The following is a 26,574-nucleotide window of genomic DNA, read 5'->3' as shown; positions in this document are numbered from 1 at the left end:
TAAAAGACATTTGTACACAAATGCCGTCTATGTGAAAACATTCTATTGTATATCTGCCGCCATCCATTCAAGCAAGCGCCCAACACGCACTGTCGGCTGTGACCCTACATCAGCGCATGTGTCGTACCCCGTAGCTCAAGACCGCGTCCCGGCCTTTATTAAAATAGCCCCGCACAAAACCAGGAACAAGAATCGCTTACCTTCACTTTGGTGTTGGCAGGGATGTTGGTCTTCCAGCGAACCGTGTAGAATCGGTTATCTGTGATCTTTTGGTTCTTGGGCAGCGAGTTGTCGGCCCAGGTCACCTTGATGGTGTCGTGGCTCAGCACGGAGGCCTGAACGCCCACGGGTGGCATCATGGGGGAGGGGTCTGGTACTGGGGTGTATGGAGCATGGAAGAGTTCGTACAGGTCAACATCGGGGTCTATGGGGTCTGCATGTCAGGGAAGACACCCGCATGCATGCACACAAAAATTAAAATGACCAAAATTAAAACATAAGGTGAAGCGTGGCGGATCAGACAGTGGAGTCGAAAACAGGATGCAGGGAGCGAAGAACAGGAAAACATAAGGTTAATGAGTTAAAATGGGAGGGAGGAAAAAAAAGATGAAGGCAACAAGGATGGGATTGGGAAGGGTGAAGAGAAAGAGAGAGAATAATCTATTAGAAAAAACAGACAGAGATCACTACAACAAGACAAATCTACAGACCTGGTCGCTATATAGAAGTGTACAGTATGTGGTGTTCTAGCAATAGCTAGTGTAGCACTACAGAGAGAGAGAGCGAGAGAGAGAAATATACTCTATTCATAAGAAAAGATTACAGTAAATGGAAAGCTAGGCTGAAAGCAGATACCCACAATCCTACAGCCAACTCTTTTCAGAGACAGGCAATACTGAAATGCGTTTCGTTTACATCACGGAGCTTTTCACAACACTTCAATGCAAAGTGGATAAACAGAAGGACATAGAATGCACTGGAACATTTCCCTCTATGCAGAGTAACGTCAAAAAGCTGCGCTGTGTCCTTGAATGCTATAGAAGAAATACAGAGGCTTTAAGTCAGCCTGCAGGCAGAGAAGAGGGTCACGGGAAGTGGTGGGATGTGTGTGTGTGTGTGTGTGTGTGTGTGTGTGTGTGTGTGTGTGTGTGTGCTGCTTCTGTTCATGGGCTCAAAGGCGTTCGGTGACGACCTTGTGGTGAAAGTTTCCTCTTTTAAACACTACTAGAAAATAACGGGCATCACACCTATTGTGGGAAATATAATCCTAATCCTATTCAGTTTGGATTATTACAACTGTGTTATTGTTTGCATGTTTTAATTAGTACCTAACAATGTAGCATAACACTGTCCTGTATGGTTTCCTTACATTCATATTCTGTTTGTTTAAACTACTAAAAAATATTTTTAAACTTTACTTTCATATTTCTGTTCAGGGTGTCTATGTGGGGCAAGTGAAATACCTCTTCAGGATAGTAAATCTAGTAGAAAATTACATCAAAGACATGAGACAAAGATGGAAGTAGCTAACCACTGAACATTTTGTAAATCCATTGCTAAACAATCTCTGATGGTTGACAAAATCCTTATCTTCTTCACTATATATCGTCATATCCATTGATTCAGTAAGTACAAAATTCACTTTGAAATCTAGTGGCATTCACCTTTAAGGGCCCCAAACAAAGTGCAGTCCAGTACTTGAATATGACAAATGGTATTTAGTATGTTGCGTAACGACAACCTGCTGTTTATGTAAGACTGACAGTGTGTATATGTGCTCGCACAACGAACAGTGTGTGTGTGTGTTTGTGTGTAATGTGCCTGCTCATTACACCCCATAAAACCCATTGAGTGTGTGTGTGTGTGTGAGGGAGAGAGGGGCTCAAACAAGCAGCTTCTGGTCGACACACTGAAGGATAAAACGTTTGAAGATGGCCTCCCGGCCGCTGGTTCCACTGCTTGTCTTTGGTTTAGGTGTGATTGAAGGCGAAGCTTTAGTCAGTCACCCACGATGACTCTCCTCCGCGACCACTTGTTGGTCCTCTCCTCTCCGCCTCGCTCCATTTGACACCTCTTTGTACGGAGCCGCCCTCATTATATTCCCAAGACTGAGTCAGAGTGTCAGAGTGTGTGTGTGTGTGTGTGTCACAATGAAGATCTAAGCATTCATGTGGTTGTGGGAGAGGCACTGAGGGTTTTGGAGTGGGCAGTCTCCGGTGGTAAACAGTAGAATCCACTGCAGGAAAGAGGCCGACTGGCCCTCGTAACATTTTGTTCCAGATGCGGGTGCAATCCCTCACTTCTCGCTCTTCAGTTAAGACGTCATACTATTATAACATATTCAACCCAGCGCGCTCTCAACCTAAGTTCACCAAGTTCTTTTTTTGTTTTTTTTTCCAAAAGTAAAAGTGCTATGTAGGTCAGCTCGTCTTTTTAATTCCGACTTGAACAAACTGGCAGGAAGGGAACGCGCCCCAGAGGATTCAGCAGCAGACGATGGTGGTGGGCTTTGGTTCTGCTTTGAGAGGAAACGTTTGGATCTGACGAAGGGTTGCCAAGAGCACCACAGGGGGTCTGCGTGTGTGCAGCGCTGTGTGTGTGTGTGTGTGTGTGAGGAAGAGAGAGCTTCATAGAGAGAAGTGTACAGTATGACAGTGTTCCGGGTAAGACTGCCACCCCCCCCCCCACACTTCGAAGCATGTTGATGTGATTCATGTCATCCAGCATCCCACCCCTCTCAAGCTTGGCGTTGCAATGGTGCTGCGGTGGAGACAAAGTGGAATGATCAAGGCTGAGCGCGGAGGTGGGAGGCTGGATGGGAGTGGAGGTGGGTACAGACCACATTCTGGGAGACCCCAGGGTGCATAGGCTGGCTGTCTTCTGACACTGTCACATAAACTGTGTGAACTCAGCTGGCATGCCGTCTAACTGGCAGTGTTCTCCCACTTTTAAGATCATACGTCAAACGCGTTGGATAGAGACTTAAGTTCTACTTCTAATTGTCTCAGATCACATAGGACTTGTGAGCTGAGAGGCTTAAAGAATTATAGGTTGGCGGGCTGCAGCCAAACTGGATTGTCTGCATCATTATAACGAAGCGGCTTCATTTTAATGCACGCAGATATGCAAAGATAAAATCAAAAGGCGACAGAGTACAGTACAATTGCAGTTTTACAGACAATATTGATATAAAAAAATATTAAAAAGATATTGTCTTAAATTCTCTGTTGCCTGTTCAGAATAATCAAAAGGTATAATATTATAATATGTAACTTTTCCGCATTAAAATGTCTAAAACTGACTAGACCTATGTTATATGCTTTGTTACGTTGTGTACTTACACCATTCCAAATGTCTCAAACGATTTTCAAACCCAGAGAAATCTGGAATTTAATCAACCCAACGCGTCATTTGGTTGCCTGTCAATGGCGTCATATCCTCTTTGTCCAAGCATCAGTGTGCCCTCTGGCAAAAGGGGGTTAGAAACTGACTTTTTATCGAGTATCAGGCCACGTTTTTATGATACACTGTTTAGATCTTGGTCATTTTTAACCGCATGAAAGATTTTAATCATCTGACGTCTGGATCTTAAGTTAGCAGAGAAACAAGCTGGGCGAACGTTAACTGCAGCCCCTCCGGGTCGTCCTGTTTCGGCCAAACAGCATCAGAGAAACCGATTTTTTACGTAAAACTGCTTTATTCAGAGCTTTTAACACTTTTAATCACCAGCTCTGCATGTTTTGGAAAAGAGGAGACCTCTGTGGAGACTACAAACCTCCTTGTTTCGATTGTGAGGTCCCGAGCTGAAGAAAACGACATATTGTTCTGTAATTTACAGTTTTTTCCTTTACTGTCCTGCACCTGCTGTAAATGTGGGACTGGATGCGCACAAACAGACTCTTCTGTATGCAGAACGTTCTCCAATAATATTTCTCTCCGCTCTTTGTGATTGGATATCTGTTCCATCGACATATGTGAATCTTCCCTGACAACTGGGGACGACTGGTAATCTACGGGCAAAATATGAGGGTTTTGAACATTTGATTAAAAAGAGACTCAAGAATGCTGGGAGCCATTAAGGAGAGAGTTAATGAGAGCAGTGAGACTCCCCGATGACCAGTTATCTCTCTGGTAATTTGGAGCCGACAGTCGAGGCACATTCTGCCTGATATTGATCGCAGGTTATAGAGAGAGCAAAGATACAGTGCGAGTACATCCCATAATACTGTATGTGGCTTCTGTTGCGTATGAGCACAGTGTGATTCAAGTTGATACCATTCGCTTTGTATCAAAATGTAAGAGAACGGGTTTTCAGGTAACCAAGAAGCTGATTTCAGTAGACGTGTGTGGTTCGTACCGGACTGTGGTCTGGTGATGGCGCTCTCGTACACGGGAATCCCCTCTCCCACGTTATTGAAGGCCTTCAGGGTGATCACATAGTGGGAGCTGGGGTCTGAGAGAGAGGGAGGGAGAGAGAGAGAGAGAGGTAAAGACAGAGCATGGTGAGGGAGACAGGAAGGGCGAGATAAATTAGCTATCCAACCATCTAATCAAGCCAAAACTCTCGAGACTCTTGACTCATAATTGCGATATTGGCCAGAATGAACATTCGAATACAAGGATTCCTCTTAGTGTAATTGTAATAAAGGCTTCAATTATGCATGCAAAGATATTTTGCCACAATTCTACCCACAAATCGCTCCATTTCCTAAGATTATCATTGAACTCATTCTCCACTTCTAGCCCTCTTTGATTGCTGTAGTATTATTGTTGTAGTAATTGTACAATTATTAACAAACAGAAACTGAGAATACGACCCACGTGACGAACACAGTAGGAACTAAATCTGTAATTTGCCGTGGAACAAAACAAGTGTCTTGGTTTTCAAAAGAGAGAAATAACCGTTTATTACTGAAATGTGATCCATCACAACAGTGAATTCTTGAGTTTCATTAAGACATTTTTTTTAATCTAAAATTCCTGAAGTCAGTGCTGACAATAACTTGAGTCAGTTTCTCAAAGTTTTCGACCGAACCTACGCAGAAAGATGGCACTTATGCAACAGTAGGACCCAGCAGAACATTTTGCATCATGTTTCATTTGCTTTGACGGCAGCAAGTATTAAAATCAACAAAACAAATTTGTTTTATTTAAACATTTTTGACCTTTAATTATTGTGTCCCCATTAGGCCATTCTGTATAATTAGCGGCTCAGGCGTGCGGCGGAGAAGATCTCATTAATTCTGCATGAGGCACACATGAATTGCTTCGTATTGTGTGTGTGTGTGTGTGTGTGTGTGTGTGTGTGTGTTTGCTCATTTGTAATTAAAATGTCAAAGAACCAGTCAGTTATATTTCTTGTAGGACAATCATTGTAATGTTTTAAATGTTGACATTTTGGGCCGAGGCTCATTCGTCCCCACAGTCTTAGAAATATCAGAAATAGTGCTATTTGACAAATCAGCTTTGATTCTTCAATGACATTTTGTGGTTATTATCTGAGAAATCAAATCAATATCTCAGTATAAAAAGTACCAATACAGACTGAACACCAGTGGTCTGTTCCTACCGAGGTTCTCGATAGTGTAGTAGCGCTGCTTGTAGTCCACTTTGATGGTCTGAGCGTGGGGACTGCCGATGCCGTAGCCGATGGTGTAACCGCGCACCACGATGTCCTGGTTCTCCGGCGGCGTCCAGCTCACCACGATGCTGTTGACCAGCGGCCGGACATGAAGAGAGCTGGGCTGGTCCGGTACACGTGATTCTGATGAAGGAAAATGCAGGAAAAGTTCAAGCAGAGCTCTTCGCTTCAGTCAATTAAATGCTGAAAAAAGGCCGATCACTCAAAAGCTGTTTTAATCCGTACGAACTGAGTAAAGCAGGTGTTTTTACCATCCAGGTCGCTCTCGAACGTCTCTGCCGCGGTCCACTCGGTGGCCGGTCCAGTGCCGTTCACCGTCATGGCCGACACCCGGAAGGAGTACTCTGTCCCACGCTCCAGAGCTGGACAGGCAACACGTACACGAGTCAGATTCAAAGCACGGGTATTTAGACTGAGCTGTGGCTGAACTGAAATTCAAGCAGCAATAAAAACCTCTCCATGTCTTTATTTCATAATTTACCGGTGCTCTACACTTGGCTGGTCAGTCGGGGGTTTCGAGTTGCAGACACAATAAATATTTTGAAAGCAGAAATAATTTAAACTTCTCCGCACAATTTAAAGAGGAAATCTATAAGCCTGCCAGGGGAAGAATCAAGTTAAGGGTCCTGTGGTGCAATTAACTTTCTTTTTCCACTCAATATCATGGAAGTGATTGAGATATATATCCCACCTCTAGTTAATATGTTTTGGCGAGTAAAAATGTATTTTCCATTTAGAACCTTTACAAAGAAGAGTGTGTAAAAAGTAACACTAAGCGGCTAAAGAAAGTAGAAGAAATACTTTTGGGAGTCTGGATTTTTGTTTTTATATTTTGAGGCAGAATCTAGAAAGAGCCGTTTCACCGCAGGGTGCCAGCTTTGGTGTTCTCAAAAGGAGGGGAACGCCTGCTGACAAATGATGTGTTGCCGTATCAATTTGCTGTAACATTTTTCATCATCGTCATATTGTCCCATTTTCACGCTACACGCTAATCCTGTAGTCTTTTCTCTCTGTACCCACTATTCTGAGCCGCCCTTGGGGGCAGCTTCTGAAGACTGCCTAACTATCCCGTGCCTCCAAGGCTACATCTCGCTCTAAACGCTTTTGAACCAACAAACACTCCTCTGTTTCACCCCCCCAGAAAGTTCTCCAAAAAAAAAAAAAAAAATCAACTTTTAAGTGTGTATTCTCTTTGATGCGGCACACAGCGTGAGGCCGGGGCCACTTGAAAGTTGCTGAGACAACATCCAATATTAATCAGCATTGCTGTGCGTCTCTGGCGATATCGTGCATATTTAGTTGGTAGCGGCGGGGTAACGTTAGGGTACAGTAAGAGATGTAACTCCATCTCAAAGTGTTCAGATGAAATGCAGCTGTTGACTAAATAAACAAACTTGCAAAACAGACACCAAACAGCAATTCCGACATATCTTCAGTTTCAAGATCAGGATTTCAGATATCGCAGCGCGTCAGACCTAGCTGGCGGCATCTTAGACGCATACAGCGGAGATAAAATGGAGTCTGATGGCATGAAAGTTTTGATGAAGGACCTATATAAAGCATCAAAAGGGAACACAGGGATTCGGTAGTCCCCAAGATCAAAATACAAGAGTTTACGTTCAGGATCCGCCATTTTAACATCATGTTCTATAGAAATGCATCACAGACGAGAAAGACTTTGGATTTGAATACAACACTGCTGGAGACAAGCTATGCTTTCAGTGAAGGGCACCAATCACCCACAGTGATATCATTATTTCGATGGCCCTGTTTACACTCAGCATCAAAACACACCCTCAGTGAACTGAGTGGAGCACTCAAAACATAAGTGTGAGCACAGATAAAACCAAATATGAGCAGCAATTTTACATTTGACCACATCTGTTGGGATGCTTTTTAAATGCATTTCTTGTCGGCTGCCCATCTCTGCACAAACTGGATGTGAAGTGCAGCAATAAAAGCACCACATTCACACCCACTTGCAGGGGATCGCCGGGAAGTCTTTCTGAAAAAAAAAAAAAACTGCAACGGAGGACAAAAACGTCGGTGCCCATTACCGTCGATGAGCTTGAAAAGCTGGGTGCCTCCGGTGGTCTCGGCTGCTTCACTCCTCCGGGATCCTTTCCGGTATCGGATCTTGTACCCGGTGATCTCCCCATTCTGGCCGTTAAGGGGTGGGGGCTGCCACCGGAGCATGATGCTCTGAGGGAGGAAAAAATGAGGGTGGATTAGACAATAAAAAAAGCTATGTTTAACACATGTGGAACCGTCTGGTTTTGGGCCTGCAGCTGTGAAGGTGACACAGGAGTTAGATTCACACCTTCCCACGCACCTTGGCACGTGTGTTTGGCGTTAACGTCACTGCAGGGTTACTGTTCTGTTAGCCAGATTAAACACCGTCTCACCTGCCCCTCCCCACTCCTTCTGACAGTGATGCAGATGGGAGGGTCCCGCTAAAACAAACACCCCTCTGAGCATCGGTGACGCAGTGCAGGTTGACGCATTAGTAGGAAATAAAGACATGAATAACAGAAGGAGGTGCACGTGGTCAGGTTAACCCTGCAGGGAACTCTGAGGTGCAGTGATGAATGTAGGACTGTTGGCCGGCGGGCCGACGCTGCACCGTTGTGGGATTTATGCATCTGAGTTTTGTGTGTGTGTGTGTGTTTAAAGAGATAGGTGGGGGGTATCCCAGCGTGGGAGAAGAGTTAATTAACGCTTCCCCACTGTCACACTGATGCACAAAAGCCTGAATACATGTAGGGGGCGCACACACACACACACACACACAATACACACACACACACACGCACTTCCCCAGCCAAGTCAAGGGAATTGCGCAAATTAAATTTGTGTTAAGTGTGTTCAATTATTCCATTTTTCTTATTACACTATCGGTCCCAACTCGTCATTTCTCTCATCATGAAAACCTGTTTAATTAACTTTTGGAAAATCACTGTGAAAAGATGCCAAAAGTGGGGAAAAGAAGGCGCGAAATAAGATCACAAAAACATGATTTTCAGCTTGCCTTGCAGGTAAAAGATGTGCGGTTCTGTTTGACAAGGCCCAAAGAGGAGAGTGTGAAATGCATGTTAATTAGCTGCCCCCCCCCCCTCGAGTTACATTTGGCTGGGTGTATCCAACAGCTCATTGTATAAATGCTTTGTATCTATATACTTGAACCATAATTACTGACGTAATGACAGTTTACATTCAGAATTAAACACGATGACAAGAAAGACAAATAATAGATGATTAATTTCAATAACTCTTAGGAACAAAGGACGCCAGATGTTTGTTTCACTGCTTTAAATGGGGTCTGTCTGGGTGTAATTGGGGAGGGACAGCTGGATGTACACTGTCCATTAAAAAAAAAAAACTATTCTGCTACAACTCCTGTGCTTTCCACAGAGCGTCTCCTCTTCCTTTTACTCCCAGCATTAGCGTTGGAGTGTTTTCTCTCCACAATTCTCAGCCGAGTATCCCTCAGCATGGGTGGCCAGTTCTCACTCAAGCTGGGAGTGTGTGATAGGATTGTCTACCAGGTTTCCCCCCCCCCCCCTAGTTTGCTTTGACAGTTCTCTCTCACTTGGGATCTGCATCGACCAGCAAAGGGCTAAAAGCGCAGGCTGCTGCTTTTGTAGTCAATGCAAGCAGCCCGAGGTTTTCCCTATCTTCTTCTCTTTGCTGCTCTCTGTTTGCACGTTCTGGCTCACATGTCATGAGTGAGAAACATGATTTTTTTTTGGTCAAATTGAATCTATCACTCGGGTGGAAATATACAATAAACAGGCCTACAGCTCTCCGTTTGAAGATCAAATGGCTAAAAGAGACAGAGCAGCAGAGACCAGCTTCCTGTTTCAATCAGGAACCTGCTGTGAAGCCTGCAGCCTCCTCAGCAGCCTCATCTAACCAGAGGCGTCGCACAAGAACTACAATATGTTTCACTATAATAGATCTAATTTAACAATGATACTTAAAAAGAGTGCGAGACACCAGGAGTTGTCTGCTTGGTCTGTGAGAAATTTGATCCAGTTATCGCGGAGAACATTCAATCTAGATCAACAAAATCTCACCTTCACACAAATCTAGAGTCAATTTATTCTATAGAAATGGAAACCAAACGGCTTTGAACATAGCGTCCCAATGAGCACTGATTTGTCAGTTTATAAGTTCAAAATACACCTATACATCTATGTTAACTGGGCTCATTTGGTTGCAAATCGAACAGTTCCGAGTCGAGTATTACATTCAGTTTGCCGGCATCTCCAAATATTGGTTCCGTATCCATTTAGATTGAGGGGGTTTCTTTTCTTAATACTGTACAGATGGAGAGGGATACCGAGGCTAAAACCTTCTGACAGGCGAGTCTCCTGCCGACGAGAGGATCGATGAGGGTTCACACACCCTCTTAACCAGCTGGGGCTATAAGACTCTGACGCAGCTAATCACACAGAGAAACAACGGCGTTCTGGCCTGCAGGCTACGTGCTGTATTTGTTCAACTGTTGTGTGTGAGTGTGTGCAAGTCAGTGAGTGACGAAACTGCATTGCATCACTTGTTCGTTGCATCTGTGGGAGTGCGCGCAACAACCGTGAAAGCTTTTACTTTAAATCCTCAATAAGGATGCTTTCGCAGCTGTAGTTTGGTTCCTTTGGTCCGGACCAAGTGAAGGAAGACACATTGTTGCATCCTGCTCACACTGACTTTTTAGACATAAACCAAGAGGAGTAAACATGAAGATATACAGACTGACGGGTAACTCGTTCATTGGATAGTTTTGGGGATTGTCATCCTGCACATCAGGACCCACGTGGATTAAAAAGTCAGTGAAGTTTATGCAGCACTTTAGATTTATCCCGATTTATAGATGTTAATTATAAGATCGCCTCCTGAACAGATTTCAAGATCAGCCGATGGATTTATTAGTATTTAAGCTTTTGAAATCATGCTGAAAATATGAAAGTGTGCGATCATAAAATGCTGTGTTTTGTTAGGTTTGCTTTCACACCACAAATAAATGGCACCACAGTCCGCTCAGAGGACTGACCCACCTTTTCTAGCAGTCTCTGTTTGGTTGTTCGGTCTGCACCGGGGTTCGATTGACGGCTTTCACAGCAGCTCAAATGAACCGTACTAAACGGGCAAACGGACCGGAGTTCGCTTTAACTGAACCAAACAGGTTAGGTGTGAAAAACTCTAAGACAAGAGCAGTTACAGGACCTGCAAAATGTCTTACCTTTGAGTTCTGGACCTCCGCGGTGAGGTTTTGAGGAGGAGCACTTGGTACTGTGAAACAAAAGAAAACAATTTATTCAGTGTACAACACAAACAAAAATAGACTAGATTATCTGATAGAATTGTTAGATGATTGGCAAAAATGTAATTGGCAACTATTTGATGGGATTATTCAAGCAAAAATATCAGAAATGTCAGAAATCCAGACACTAATTTGTGAGTTTTGCTGCGGAATAATTTAGGTTTTATGAGTGTTGGTCTGAAAAAAACAAGCACTTTGATATCATCTCCATGGGCTCTGGAAAATTGAGATATATTTATATATATTTCTGACATTTTATAGACCAAAAGATTAATCCATTGTTGGAGAAAATAATCTGCATTTTACACTAATCTACAGCCAAGTTACAGACTATTTTATATAAATCCATGACATGTTTCACACGTACAGTGGTGTTAAAACGAATCAGGACACGTCATAAACTAGAAGCACTCTCTGTAGAATGTCTCTTCATTAACCAACTGACCGTCAGACAACGTGCGAACGACAATGTCGTCAGTGGAGACGCCTGGACCGTGCTTGTTGTTGGCCACCACACGGAAACTGTACTCCGCGTTCTTCTTCAGCCCCGTCATGGTGTAGGACTGACTGTCGACGTCGACGTCCTGAAAGAGGAGGGGGGGGGGGGGAAGAGGAGAAACAAAACTCTCTTTAAAATCTAGAACAGAATTGTGCGACTACAAATACAAACGTTAAAGGGATAGTTCGGATGTTTTGAAGTGGGGTCGTATGACTTATCCAAAGTCTGTGTATTACCAAGACAAAAGTTACCGCACAGAAGCAAAGCAATGTAGTGCTGTGGACGGGGGCAGCAGCAAAACGTTTTTTAGACACCTAAAATAAAGGCTCACCTTAAAAAAAAAAAAAGAATCAACATCAGTTTAAGTGCACCCTATATTTAGAATATTTTTGCAGGTTTACCTTGCGGTCAGACAGCGCTTTCCCATGAGCAACAAAAGCTGTTTATTCATGTATACTCTCACCAAAACCATCACTCTATCGAAAAAGAAAGCAGTAATTTCACCTCGCAGAACACGGGAGTTGCTGGTTCAACGTTGCCTCGATCACTTTGTTTGTTTGTGTTATTGTGTGAATTTGGTGAATCCAAACTAACCAAAGTCACACAATAACACAAACAAACTAACCGATGGAGGCAGAAGTAGACCAGCAACTCCTGTGTTCTGAGAGGTAAGATGAAGTCTGGTGGCTTTGGCGAGAGCGTAGATAACGGCTACATTGGGAACATGGACATGGACAGCTGTCTGACGATAAGGTAAACCAGCGAAAGTATTCTCACTTTAGCTTTCACTTAAACTGATATTGATTATTTTTGGTGGGCGTTTCTTTTAGGTGGCTAAAATACGTTGTGCTGCTGCCCTCGTCCACAGCACTCCATTGCTTTGCTTCTGTGCTGGTCCTCCAAAAAGTTAATACACCGACTATGAGGAAGTAGCTCATACAACCCTACTTCATAACATCCGAACTATCCCTTTAAATATCCCCAACTCGGACATTTACACATTCTCAGATTGAGCAAAATATATCTTCATATGTGAATGTGCTCACTAACAATTCAATGTGAATAAAAAACGATGTAAAAGCTCAAATGAAAAAGTAACATCTTTATTTCTGGAAAAGATTACACGAAAAAAAAGACAAAACACACACATTGATTTGAGTATCTCACTACTGACATGTTGATAATTGCAGAATTTCGTTTTCAATTTCTAGCAAATTGTAAATGAAACAAGTTTTAACAGATTTACAACCCGAGCAATCTCTCAAATATGGCAAAGCTAACAAAGTGTGATGCCTGCCTTCATCGCGCCAACATTTCTGTTGGTAATTCTGTGTAAAAACATCATCTTCTACTGAGAATCAAATTATCCCGCCTGTGATCGCGACTTTCTGCTTTACAAATTGGGCTGGCACACTGGCACGTGCCCAATTACTTTACGCTAATTTGCATTCAGCTCTCTCCGCTTGTGACATTTGGAGTAAAAAGACTAGACTTTGTGGAAATCCAATCTCGCTGCCAGGGCGGCCCAATCACAACCTCTGAACTCGGGGGGGCGGGGGGGGGGGGGGGGGGGGGGGGGGGGGGGGGGGGCGGATGATCGCCTGTAACCACATCACCCTTGAAGATGCATCATAGGTTGTCCCTGACTTGCCCCCTGTCCTTTAATATTTCATGACCTTTGAGCACTGCGTCTTTCTAACTTCATCTTTGCTCAGTCACTCGCTTTCACCTCTTTTCATCCCTCCTCACATCTCTTGCCTTTTTCACCTCATCTCTGGCTCTCTTCTCCAGGGAGCTGAGGCATCATTACTCGGTGCGCTGGCTGACGTTTCGTCCATTATCATATTAAAGGCTTTTTAATGCCTCACTGGCTTGCACACTGCTACTGTAGGGGCTGACTCAATATCTAACCAGCTGAATTCCACTCTTGCGACGGAGTTAGACCTGCAGAGAGCAACTTGGTGATTCATATCTGCTTTTTTTTTTGTGCGAGAAGCACACTCAAGAGCGAGGCCCAACAGCAATACAAAGAGTCGTTTGGCAAATGATTAGGAACTCCTTACCTCATCACAATTCTACTTACGCCATGCAGCCATATTCTTTTATCTAATGAACCATGCAAAAGCAAGTGTCAGCTGCATACTGTGCTTCTCCCTTTACACGGTCTTACAAGTGGGAATAGTGAGACAATGAGGTAAACTGTTTCTGTCCAACTCTTTGTAAACTCTTTGAACAAAATGAAGGCAAAACGCACCAAAACCTGTGGATGTTTTTGATTCCTGAAAACGTCTGCTATCCTAAATTACAGCTGAGTGAGTGGAGACCAAACCCTACCTGTTCGTTGCCAAAGCTTTTGTCGGTGTAGTACAACTTGTAGGTGAGCATCTCTCCGTTGCCGGTGAGGGGTTTGTCCCAGCTCAGAGAGACGGAGGTCGGCGCGTTCGACACCGCCTGCAGGTTCGGAGCAGGGCCGGGCACTTGCACTGAAGCAGGAGAGCAGAAATTGGAAAACCATCAAACATGACAATTTTGTTTTATCTTGAACTCCTCTCCATCTTTGATGCATTTTTTTTTTTGTTACATCTGGAAGACAGGAACGCAATTTAGCAATGTCAAGCTATAGCTGCCAAAAAACACATTTCTTGGCTTCTTCAAAGCCACATCTCCCTCGTGTTAGCAAGACGGCTCAGTCCGGTCTGTCCCCTCTGGACTGGGCTGCCAGCCACGTTGATTTTCTTGTTATTCCCATGACAAACAAATTGAAGGTGTGCCTTCACAAAAACATCAATATGCATCTTGCATTCCACCAACATCGGCCTCAAGCTTATATTCAGCGCGGTACACAGTTTATCTTATTGCGTCTGGTTAGTCAAGATAGGAGGCAGGATTAGACAGAGAATCTATTACAATGTGTGTATAAGCTCTGCTTTTTGTAAGATAGATAGGGAAGGGCAGGAATGTCCATCTTGAATGTTTAAAAATGTGGTATACCATCTTTAATTAAACGCTAACGCAAATATAATAAGTCTCCCTTTGCTCTTGGTGCCACGTAGTGAAGATTAAATCTTTTAAGCTTTAAGTAAGATCTGAAATCTTGTAAAAACAAATGAGGACATAAACATTAACACACGTATTTGTAGTAGTTTATGGGAACTTGTCAGATTACTTTACATCCCATGAGAATTGGGGACTGTGGATAAACAGAGATAGTATTTCTAAACTGTTCATCTGATGCAAATGTAAACACACTTAAATTACAGTCGACAGTCCTCATGTTAGTCTCTGAGTAAATATTTTATTTCATATCCAGTGTGCTGGAGGACAGAGCTAACATAACATATGTATCACTGCCCTAACAAGTTGTGACTGCACTTTACACAGAACATGTCAGTAAGTATATGGAAAGTGACATTTCCCGTTGTCTGTACCGTGAAACATCGGATTTAAAATGAAACCGAGATATATGATTGCACTGTATATATCTTGTATTTGCTCCAGGTGTTCGTGACAGAAGAGAGGAGCTCCCATTTGTCAGTGTGCACGGATATCGCGCGCGCGCGTGCGGGCGTGCGTGCATGTGTGTGTGCACGCAGGTGTATCGCGCCAGTCTCTGCGGAGAGGTGATACGGTGCAGTGTTGTGTGCACACGTCTGGCACTAAGGCGCAGGTCAAAAGTTTAAGCTCCAATTCGTAGCATATGTTCTTACACTAAAAGTGCACACACACACACACACACACACACACACACACACACACAACAGAGATATACTGCACAGGTACAGGCCGCCCTCACTGCTTTCCCCAAGGGTGTCTAGGCGCTTGCTGGCAGGCATTAACGTGTAGTGTGTGTGTATTTGTGTGTGAGCCGATCCGTCTGCCCTCCAACCAAGGACGCAGGTGGAGAGACCGGCGGCTGACCTACAAAGTGACAGAGACTGAGCTGTAGCTGAGCCAGGAGATGAGGGACGTCCACCCCGACGGTGTGCAGGGAAATCCCCGTCACGGCACTTTTTCAAACGTGGCTGAGACTGAGTGATTTGGAGCAGCAGCCATGGGGAAGCTTACACACCCGAACACAAAGAGAAAAGAAGGAGAATAGAACCCCTTTGTCCCCCGCAATAATTCTCATGTGCTCTCCACTCACAAGCATCCTAATGAGCTTCTGTAAAGCATCTCTGTGCAGACTGGATGAGGGAGATGTTTCAGGAAAAAAAACAACCTGGAATACTAATTTCAGACATTCCTTACTCAGGTAGGCATGGTTTAAAGCAACAAACACACACACACACACACACACACACACACTACACGGTTGGGGCATAAACAAGAGGCGGCTTATAAGAAGAAAACGTTGCATTTCTCTGGTCTGCTGTTGGGTGGTCTGCCTCAACGTACAGCACCAAACAGCCTCCTCTATGCGTGTGTGTTTGTGCATGTTGTATGGTGTCTCTGTTTGAAGAGAACGTATGCTGTTTGTGAGTGAATATTTGTTTGTGTGACTGTTTATTTGCACATTTGCGCGCTCATTTCGAGAGCATCCTGTTTGCATCGGTGTGCCAGTGTGAGCGTGTTTCCAACAAACTGGCTGGAGCTCGGCTTTATGTTTATGTGTCCTGTTTACTGAGCACATATAAAAGAACGTTGGTGTGTGTGTGTGTGTGTGTGTGTGTGTGTGTGTGTGTGTGTGTGTGTCTTTACCTTCAGCCTGGGTGGCCACTTTGAGCGCTGCAGAGGTCTCTCCCTGGCCGTTGCTGTTATGGGCCACGACCCTGAAGCGATATTTGGTGTCTGGCATGAGGTTCTGGATGGTGACCTGCATCTCCCCTGGACGGCTGGTGTTCACCACTCGCTCCCTGATGTGCGCACACACACGCACAAACAGACACACACACACACACAGAAGCAGAACATTTAATAACTCTTATGTCTTCTATTTACAAAAAACAACATGTTACACTTAAAGCGTGTGAGAACATTTTTGAAAGGTTCAGTGTACGACAAAAAGTGCTGGATACTGAACGAACTGACGGATTTAATGTATTCCTAATGCCTGGTATGGTACACAGTTTAGTGATGTATAATTGTGTGTTGTACTGTACTTGTAATATTTTGATAAAAGACATAAGTGTGCATATTTGCTGCCTCATGCTACATGCGTTATTGAACTATAAATCTTTCAATTTCGTGAGTTTGAGGCAACACACGAGCAGCCACACTGGTTTGTGTAAATAGTATATGTACGCTCCGTGCATTTGCACAGACAGTTGTGTATTAATTTGCATCTCAAGCTCTGCACGGGCAAATAAAACCCTTTTTATGTATTAAGCCACTTCTGAAAATGACTTACAGCTATTTTACAGAGAAACATTAAAAAAAAATAGCCAAAGCGCTGAAGAGAGAAAAACCTCTCAGCTTCTTAAATGTCCTTCTCAGACAGACACAGTAAATCCTCCACACATGAAGCTGGGGGGAAATTATCACAGAGCCACTTTTAAAAAGTGTTTGAACTGAATTGTTTTGTTGATACTTGGAAAGGTAATCCTTTGAGGAAGGAAGTTTGTTTTTAATTAATTAACACTTACTGCTATGATAAGTGCTTTAACTGCTTTAATTAGATATGTTCAGAGTGGTCTGAGACTCCTGCACAGGAATGTATGCATATTAATACTCTGCTGACTCCAGCAGTAATGTGTGTATTAGTACCCTCCTGGCAGTACTACGGTTTAGTGTGTGTAATACCTGCTAGTTCCCTCCTGGCTGTAGAAAACGGAGTAGGTTAACTCGTCTCCATGGGGTTCGGCTGGCGGGCGCCAGGTCAGCTTGATGAAACGGGTGGAAACAAGGGAAGCCACGACGTCGCGGGGGGCAGAGGGGGCGGGCCCCGCTGGACTGGCTACACCTCCGGAGCCTGGCGTTACATGGTCAGTAGTGTTAGGAGTCAGTGAGGGGGGAGGGAAAGAGGGCAGGGCTACATCTTTGGGTCGGGAGGAAGGAGGGAGGGAGGGAGGGAGAGAGGGAGGGATGGCAAGTTGGGTGCAGCGAGATGGGGAGGGGCAGGAGACAGCGGCAGCATGGGAAGGGATGAGGGAGACCTCACACAGAAGGGGTCCGAAAGGAACGGGTTTGAGGAGAGGAAAGGAGGTGAAATGGAAATGACAGTGAAACGAAAGAAGGGAAGGAAACAAAAAAAAGAAGAAAAAACAAAATAACAACAACGTAACAAAAAAAAGCCTTTTGGCGTGACAAGGAACCACAGAAATATAACACTTCTACTACACTTACAAAGCTGACAAATAAAAGCACAATACAAGGGGACTACACATGCAGATCTACACACAGCTGTCTAATGTCAGGGGTAGTGGGAGCAGAACAGAGCGTCATACATTTCATTTTCACAGACGGCCTTCCCACCAATCATTTGTGATTAAAAATGATTTACATTTTTATGAACTTAAAAACGGGCAAATTTGAGGTAGACTTTGTTTTGGGACAAAGCCAACCTTCTTGCCTCTCAAATGCACACAAGAAAACCGTCTGTGTGTTCAGGGAATTCAACGCTTTTATTTATCACAGAAGAAAAAAATAAAAAGACGAACTCAACCCCTGAAAACTCAACTAAAACACACAGAAACAGATGATGTTTATTTGAAATACTTCAGCCGTCACATTCCACAGCCTAGCCACAGAAATGTTTGTGATTTTATTTGGTGTTTTTTCTTCTTTTTTTTTTTTTTGGAGGAACAAACTCTGCAAGATCTGCTTTCCATTTGCCTGGCAAGTGGGCGAAACAAAACCATACGGAAAGAATGTCAGTCTGTACGACATTTCCATTTGTTTGCAGGTCAAGGAAATAGACTGGAGGGCAAAGCTGAAATACGGAAAAAGGAGTACGCTAAGTGTAGTGTGCACACGGTGTATTATTACTGGAGAAAATTGTTTTGAAATACAAAGCGGCTGCTGTTATTTGTCCGTCATGGCATGTGGACTAACCACGAACCTGGCTTTCAGTATTTGTTTACATTTCAAATTCCCCAAAGTTCATTGACTTTTGTGGTTGGAGGGATTTTCTGCTATTTGGTCCACGTACACTTCTCCACTCTCACACAACATGCATCTGCACAAACATCTCGAGGTGTTTGTAGCTTTAAATGAATGTCAGTGTTTGCATGTAGTTTCTTATATGTGTCTGTGTGTGTGTGTGTGTGTGTGCGCGCACCAAATACACTCCGCTGTCTTTAGAAAGTTGTGTTTGCTCTGTGCTCAACACCTTGGATTTGAAATGGAACAATGATTTATGAGGTTAAAGTGCTGATTGTAATCTTTCATTTCGGATTATTTGACACAAACCTAAAGAAAAAGAAGGAAAAATCAATTTATCATACACAAGGTTTGGTTGCAAAAGTCGATGTTCGGCTGAAGCTACAGCTCAGAGATTAGCAGATACTCGATATCTGCACTTCTTGCTTATTTCAGTGGTTTTTCTGCCTTCAGTCTGGTCCTCAGGAAGTAAGACTCCGTTGGATTGAAGTCAAGTCCCGGATGAGTCTAAAAAAACATCTGCTGCGTTGTCTGTATGTTTAGGGGGGGAGTAATATATAAAAAGGGCTAAAAGAACTCCTCGCTTCAACCAATTTGTCTGTCAACAACCTTTAAGCTGGAAGTCAACACTTTAACCTCAAAGCCGCCGTTTCATTTCACATCCAATTTGCTGGGATGGAGCCAAAAAAACACATCATCGCCCTAATACTCTCTGACATCAGTATAAATTACCAGATGCTGAACAATAATCCTCATTTATAAAGACACGCAAACAGCAGAGGAAAAAGCTCTTGTGTCTCACAGACATCATGAGGCTGTCGCTACTTAACCGTGAGCCGGCTCACAGCATAAACAAGAGCTTGAAGCCTGTTTGTTGATGAGGAAGCACTTCCTGCATTACTAAAACGTGAACACAATCCAGGGAACGTAGCGCAGTCAACATATTTAAAGACAACTCCTGCTTCTTTACTTTGGATTAGCAGACCCAAAACCAGACTGACTAATGTGACGGGTAGAGTTTGTGGAGGGAGCGCTATACCCAGGAGGCTGCGTTCAGGCCTGCATGTAAAAAGACTTTAATCTAGAGAAGGACGTATGAAGGCTTGTTTACTACTACACAGCTACTGTAACTGAACGACACGTACTGACAAGACGAACAGATGTTTGACACATTTTCTAAATGATCCATTTCAATTAGGACCATCTTCGACATACAATTCTGTGAACGAGAGTTTCTCCACAAAGAATCACACAAAAGCACCACTTTTACACTTGTGTTCACGAGAGATGTGCTCATAGGTTTCTTGGAAACAAGTCACTCAGCATGAAGAAGCATTACAATTACTAAGCACATTTTCTTCATAGTCAACTGATCTATTAAGAGGTGGAAGCCCTAATTTCAGTAATCATCAGGCAGATCTGTATCAGTACATTACACATGGACGTTACTGCCGCTTTATAGTTAAGGTTGCAGACAATTTCTGCAGGCAAATGCAGCAAAAACAAACAGGACTCTATTAAAGCAGGGCTGTGAACATGTGTTTAAATCAATGGGGTGAAGAAAATGAACAATTCAGGAATGAACTGTCATCCCTTCAGTTAGGAAGCATTAAAAGCAAAAGGAAGGTTGGATGGAGTAACCAGAAGGGCCTCACAGCTACTCAACAACCTCAAGCTGTGCTCCAGCTCACAAATAAGACATGAAATATTGCCCGTCTAACATACAGACGGCAGTTTTCAGCAAATACCAGGATTTCCCTTTAAAGCCCTTTTCCTCCCATTTAAATGAGACAACAGTCTGAAATATGGAACTACAAAAACAGGACGGCATCCCGTGTCTCCAAAACACGTCTCATGTTTGTCTGGAGTTGAGCCACCGCTTGTTGACCGAGACAGAAGAATGAGTGGAGCCAAGCTCGTACACGCGTGTGTGCAGACATATTTTTAAAAAAAACCTTCAGCTCGACTCTGTTGCCACGGACGCACTGAACCGTACGAGAGGAATCAATTTAAAGGAAACTGAGTTAAGACATTGGATGTAGCAATTACAACAAGGGACCCCAAACTTGAGTAAAAATGGCTTCAGTGTCAGAGAGATACTATAAAGCCGGGTGAGAAATGCATTCTGGGATTGGCCATTAGATGTAGTTTCCATCTTTATACACCTTGTCAGCTGTATGTAATTGACATGCTGGGCAGTTTTCTGTGTCCTTTTGACAATCTGTCTTGTACATGCATGCCTAAAACTGTTACTGTAAGGAGGTGTCAGCCTCCCACTGCCGCTGCCAGGCTCTATTCATAGCTGATTAATAGTGCCATTAGTCTCTGTGCCTGAGGTAATGAATGGCTGGCATTAAGGCTTAATGAGGAAGGTTACTCTGGATCTGCATAATAAATCGGGGGAAACCAATACGCAAAACAGTCAAGACAAAGACATGCATAGCAAAGCATTCATCTTAATATTCAATGGGAGCCAAAGCCCTTTCTAAAATTAAAATAATTGCGAGTAGTGTTAAAGTTCTGATTAAAGCCTCATAACTTTTATCGTGCGCCGCTAACTCCGTAATCCTTTTGCTGTGTTTCCCCAGTGAGTGGAGCTGCAAAGTTACGCCAAGTAGTTTCTTCAGCATCTGGTCTGAGAACAAAGATAAGAGGGGCCTACCTCGCCGGCTCAGACGACGCACCTCCACCAAGAGAGCATAAATCTACCGAATGCAGATATCTGCCAGGAGCACCCGCAGCACCGTAACTACCGTCAGCCTTTTTCAGGGGGAACTCAGCAGGCCATGCCAGGCTCTGGGCAAATGGATTTTCTCAGAACTAGTTTCCATGTCTAATGTGGTTCGGTAATGACGACCGCATGAGAGACAGATCCAGCACAAAGCTCGCGGTCCATTACCGAGTCACTACTTTTATCTGCCGTACAATGAACGGAGCGTGAATGAATGTACTCAGAACGCCCGGTCCAGAGCTTTCAATGAACCGACACAAAGCAGACCGTCGATGAAAACGGGAAGTCCTGCTTCATACGAGCATGCAGCGGTCGCACGGTGAGGAAATGCGGGGAGCATATCTCTGGGCTTGTGGTTGAAGTGCGTGACGATGATTCCCTGCGAGTAAAGAAGAATGTAAAAGTAATCTCAACACTTCTATGGGTTCTTAAGTAAATGTGGTGGAAGACTGTCGGTTCCCTGAGAACAACCGCTGACAAATACGACTCCCTTTTCCGCTATATCTTGTTCCTCTTACTCCCTTTCAAGATAAGACTGGAAATATGAGCAAGCCTGACAGCTCCCGACATCTGAGCGGCTCCTTAATGCGCCGACAAACGAAACGGAGTCAGAGAGAGAAAGTGAAGACAAAGTGAGAGGTGAAGGGAGAATGTGGGGAGTGCGAGAAAGAGGCTGACCGAGCAGGTTGTTGTGTTTTTTGTTGTTGTTCTCTTAGTTTCCTCTCGACTAACTTGTCAAGAACAATAATAAACTCAATTTCTAACTCAATTTTCAACACTTACAAAATGCTTTACAAGCAATACAACAATAAATGAAAAGCAATAAAGATGTGAGTCATTCATCAAAAAAGGATGAAAGGGTTTTGTGCACAAGGGGAAATAATGAAATCCCTGCTAATTTCACAGCCCCCCCCCCCCCCCCCCCCATAAGATTTGACTCTTGGACCTTTCTTGCTCCTTGTATTGCGAACACCTTCTCATTGGCCGAGGCGAAGCCGACTGAGATGCAGTATGAGGTTGGTGGGGCACATCAGTGACGGCACACATTCCTTTTGATAATCAGGAGACAGATTAAAGTGCAGATCTAAAACCTCACAGAGGCTTAAAGTGACGAGGTGTTCCAACTCGCTGACATAATCCAAAAAGAAAAACTCTTTCTGTCTCATACTGATTCTCCAAAAATGTCAAACAGCATCTCCACGTTCCTCCTTATCACTTTCTAGGGCACAATGATCGGAAAAATGTTTGAAATCTGGCGCGTTCCTCAGGAGAGAAGTATGTTTTTCATTAATTAAAAGAAATACGCGGCAATCCCAAAAATGAATGAACGTTGTCCTCGTTAAGTCTTGAGTGGTTCATCAGGTGATGAATGTGATGCCGTTGGGGCCAGAGGGGGACACATCAACGTCAAGGCAAACTAAGAGAAATAACTTCATCCAGAATATTTCAAAACGGGACTTGAAATGATAAACAGCGTAACGCAGCTTCTCCGCTTCAATACGCACAGAGCCTAAACGCTGATATAAAGGGTTTGAAGTGGGTCACAGATGTATTTATGTCTCTACACTCCCTAAACACTCCTGTGGTGGCGGAGACAAAGTGGGGTGTGGGAGGACCCATCTGATAGATCCATGGGCCTCCTGGATGCCATGTGGTGATGCAGCGAATGCTTTAGCAGGATTGAGGGGGTTGTTTGTACTTGTATCCATCAGGCGGCTAAAAACCTCTGCGTGCGTTCTTGTTTATGAGAAACCCTGCAGCCATTTAAATGGCAGAGTTTGTTCAATTTCATATATGTGTGTGTGTGTGTGTGTGTGTATATATATATATATATATATATATCTTGCTTTTCACATCCAAAATCAACATTCTCAATTCCCCGTGTGCCTTCATCAACAAGGAGCAGGCATTTGCATGAGGTATGTTTTGGATGAGATGGCGGTCGGTCTGCGTTTGGCCCTTTGGCGATTTACGTTCCGGTAATTTGGTTTTCATAAAAAAAAAAAAAGTGACAATCCCTGCTCTTGGTTCTCAAAATAAACATGAAGCAGAAGGATTTAATGTGTGGGAATGTGCAAAATGTCATATACATTCGACTGAGACCGGATCTCAACACGTAGGGGAAAACTAACAGCCTTATTTTTAAAAAAACGACGAGAGTAATTGAATGGGGTCGGGTGCATCAATAATTAATCATCCACTGTGTGTACATACAGCGTCCCTTCACCACCAAAGACATGTACCCTCTTGATCCGTGAGCCACTGGTGAGTTAATTTGGTTGTGATTACTTTCTTTCCCTGAATGCCTTGCTTCAACACAAACACATACACACACACACACACTTGCAGAAACATGCACGATCAAGAGGCCAACAGCTGCTTGCCCAGACTCTGTATGTAAATGAGGATGTGCGACTATGCTATACAATGTAAACCCCCCCCCTCCTGGAGTCCTCCTCCCTTCCCACCTTGACAAATCTGCATCATATGCATCACATGCTCCACATGCCGGCTGGGAGAGGAAAGCGAGGCCTCTCGGGCCCAGCCGATCAAAACAGCCGGTGACGCCGCGCGTCTCCAGAGCATTTCGCCACCGATGCCCAGGACTGGAAACACGCTTTTTTTCCCTCTGCACTGCCTGCCTTTGTGTCTTATTACCTTGGAGATACACGAATACAATCCAACCTTTCCAGGGGAACAGAGCGAGCCTGGGATGAAGTAATTGATTTCAGAGAAAGCTCTGTGTATGTGTGTATACATGCACTTGCGACATTTTATGTATAAAGTGAGTGGAGCTGAACAACCAGGAAAAGGGCTGAAAAGGTCAAATAGGATGTTTTGCAGAAGTGGGAGCAGCTGCACCCCCCCCCCCCGTTGGGAGAAGCGCTAACAAACAGGCAGCTAATCAGACTCCAACTGTACCGATAAAGCGGCCTCCCTGGGTTGGACCCACTGAGAAGCGGCTATCGCACGGCGCTAGCAGGCAGCGGGGATGCCCACAACCCGCTGTGATGTTACTCTCTATTCTACTTTTAGCTCATGGAAACTGGGAGGGCTCGGTGGAGAGGAAAAAGGGGGGGGGCCGGCTGCTAACAGGAGAAATAAAAGCTCCAGCTTCGGTGGCGCCGCTCACAGGGGTCAGCTGCCTGCAGCTAAGGGAAGGGTGTGAAAGGAAAGTGATGTTTTTGTGCCATGTGGTACTTCCAATTACTGCACCCAGAGGACCGACCACGTCCAACAACATCAGATCGGCATCCTGGATGAGTGTGTGTTGGAAGTGGAGGGTGTTATATTGTAAAAAAGGGCACGTGTTGGTGTCAGATCTCTCTCTCTCTCTCGCTCTCTCATACACACACACACACACACACACACACACACACACACACACCTAAAACTGGTGTTGATAACAAGACTGACCTTCAAAAAACAGCACTGATGCAGGCACTGAAGAATACTTTTTAACCTTTTTTTTCTGTGCAAAACAAGAGCAAAACAGACACCCATAACATTTTGCAGTTAGCACTTAGGCGACAGACCGTTTATAAATGAGGCAAAGTCTTCCACCACGGTTGAGTAAATACAACCCATAGAAGAGTTCAGCCCGTTCTGTCAGAGCCGCGCGCGCGCGCACACACACACACACACACACACACACACACACACACACACACACACACACACACACACACACACACACACACACACACACACACACACACACACACACACACACACACACACACACACACACACACACACACACACACACACCCTGAGAGAAAGAGCCACAACACAAACACTTACTTAGCCATCAGCGCTCGAATAAACAGCAATTTGGTGGAGGCTGATTTCAGCTCTTCACAATCAATTTGGGCTACAATCCCTCTGATCAGCTTCCGACAGCCCCCAGTGGGGCACCGCATTCACTAATCACTATCACTAACATGGTGTGGGTGGGTGTGTGTGTGTGCGTGTATTTCAGTTAAGACACTGGGTGCACATTTTAGGGCTTTATCCCCCTAATTTGAATTTCAATATATTTTGCTATGAGGCAGAGTTTTAGTGGAATATATTCACATTTACATATAATTAATATTTTCCATCAAATGCCCCTGATCTTGTATTCCCATTTCATGATCACAACCATTTATAATAAAATAACTACAATGTTCTAAATAAAACAACAATATTATCATGTTTGTTTAATCAACAATATCCCACCAATGGCAAATAACTCTCAAGACTGCGCGTAGAGATAAAGGTACTCATTATCATAATGGCACCGTCAGTGTATAACAGAACCTGCAGCTACATGTAGTGAGCTTAAAATGGAGCTGCTGAAGAACAGGTACATTTGCTGTTAATTGATGTATTTTAATGGAAAAAGGATTCAACTACGTTTTTTGGAGGCGATGTTATCCCCCAGTTGCACTTTATTCGCTTGCGCTTAGTGCCAACAACAGACTCCTCTCCCCCGTTCAGGCTTCTTATCTCCGTGTCTGCTGCATCACGCTAATGGGACGCTCATTAGAACATAATGTTGACTTTTGGAAATTGCAATTTTGAAAATAATAGAACGCCACAAACTGCAGCCTGCAGAAACGACCAGGGAGTTGAATCAACCAGAGAGATCGAACATTACAAAGTTCATGAAAGTAGTAAATGTTGCCGGATGCCTGCAATAGACTGGCAGGCATTCTATCCACGGCGCTTCTGTAGGTAAGTGTGCGTTTAGTCACTTGTGTTCATCTAGAACACGACAAAGTGGTGAACAAATAGAGCCGAGGTAAGCGCGAGAGAGCAGCCTTGTCATCCCGGTTGCCGGCTTGAACGAACAATGACAAACTATTTAGTTGCCTCGATCTGTTATGAACGTTATGCGTTTGCGTCCGTGTGACGTCACGAGGACCGCCACACAGCCAAAGACCACGTGTGTGTGTGTGTCCCAGCAGCACGCGACATGTTGTTTAACGGTCACATTTTCACACCGGCGCCCGCTGTTGAAGGAACACTCACAGACGCGGGCCGTGCCAACAGACACATTCACGAGCTCACATGCCGCTCCTGCTGGCCCGGCCGTGACCCTGCTCGCAGATGATGGAGCACACCGTATTCCCTGAAGTGGGGCCTGGGCTTTTTAGTCAGTACGGGTAGAGTGTGGCTGCAGGGAAGGGTCTTTTAGCAGCCTATTCTCACTTCTTGATTTGAAGAGGGAATAAGAGTGAGTGGAAGGATTCCCTGTCTGTGGCTTGTCTGCCACAAATGTGTTCGGGGGATTTTTTTTTTTTTTTTGGCCCACTCGAAACTTGACTGAAACAGTTTCTTTGTTGTTTAATCATGATCTA

The 26,574-nt window shown here is 44.1% G+C and overlaps 1 protein-coding gene across 8 annotated transcripts in view; it reads right to left on the bottom strand.

Annotated features, from left to right (window-relative positions):
* Positions 1-26,574, bottom strand: part of neo1a (neogenin 1a) — a 153,843-nt gene that overhangs the window by 15,009 nt on the left and 112,260 nt on the right. For 5 of the 8 annotated variants that reach the window (XM_079161484.1, XM_079161486.1, XM_079161485.1 and 2 more), the window contains exons 8-17: positions 17,200-17,434; positions 16,159-16,313; positions 13,795-13,943; positions 11,407-11,545; positions 10,881-10,930; positions 7,699-7,843; positions 5,893-6,003; positions 5,570-5,764; positions 4,358-4,453; positions 201-433 (exon numbers count right to left, since the gene is read on the bottom strand). In XM_079161484.1, coding sequence (XP_079017610.1) covers positions 201-433; positions 4,358-4,453; positions 5,570-5,764; positions 5,893-6,003; positions 7,699-7,843; positions 10,881-10,930; positions 11,407-11,545; positions 13,795-13,943; positions 16,159-16,313; positions 17,200-17,434 — 1,508 coding nt within the window. The remainder of the gene's footprint in view (positions 1-200; positions 434-4,357; positions 4,454-5,569; positions 5,765-5,892; positions 6,004-7,698; positions 7,844-10,880; positions 10,931-11,406; positions 11,546-13,794; positions 13,944-16,158; positions 16,314-17,199; positions 17,435-26,574) is intronic. The other 3 variants (XM_079161487.1, XM_079161488.1, XM_079161491.1) reach the window with 3 other exon arrangements.

The sequence above is a fragment of the Pholis gunnellus genome (assembly GCF_910591455.1).
Source record: "Pholis gunnellus genome assembly, chromosome: 1".
NCBI lineage: Eukaryota > Metazoa > Chordata > Actinopteri > Perciformes > Pholidae > Pholis > Pholis gunnellus.
Note: the sequence above shows the minus strand (reverse complement) of the source record. Positions and strands in the feature narration are given on the sequence as shown.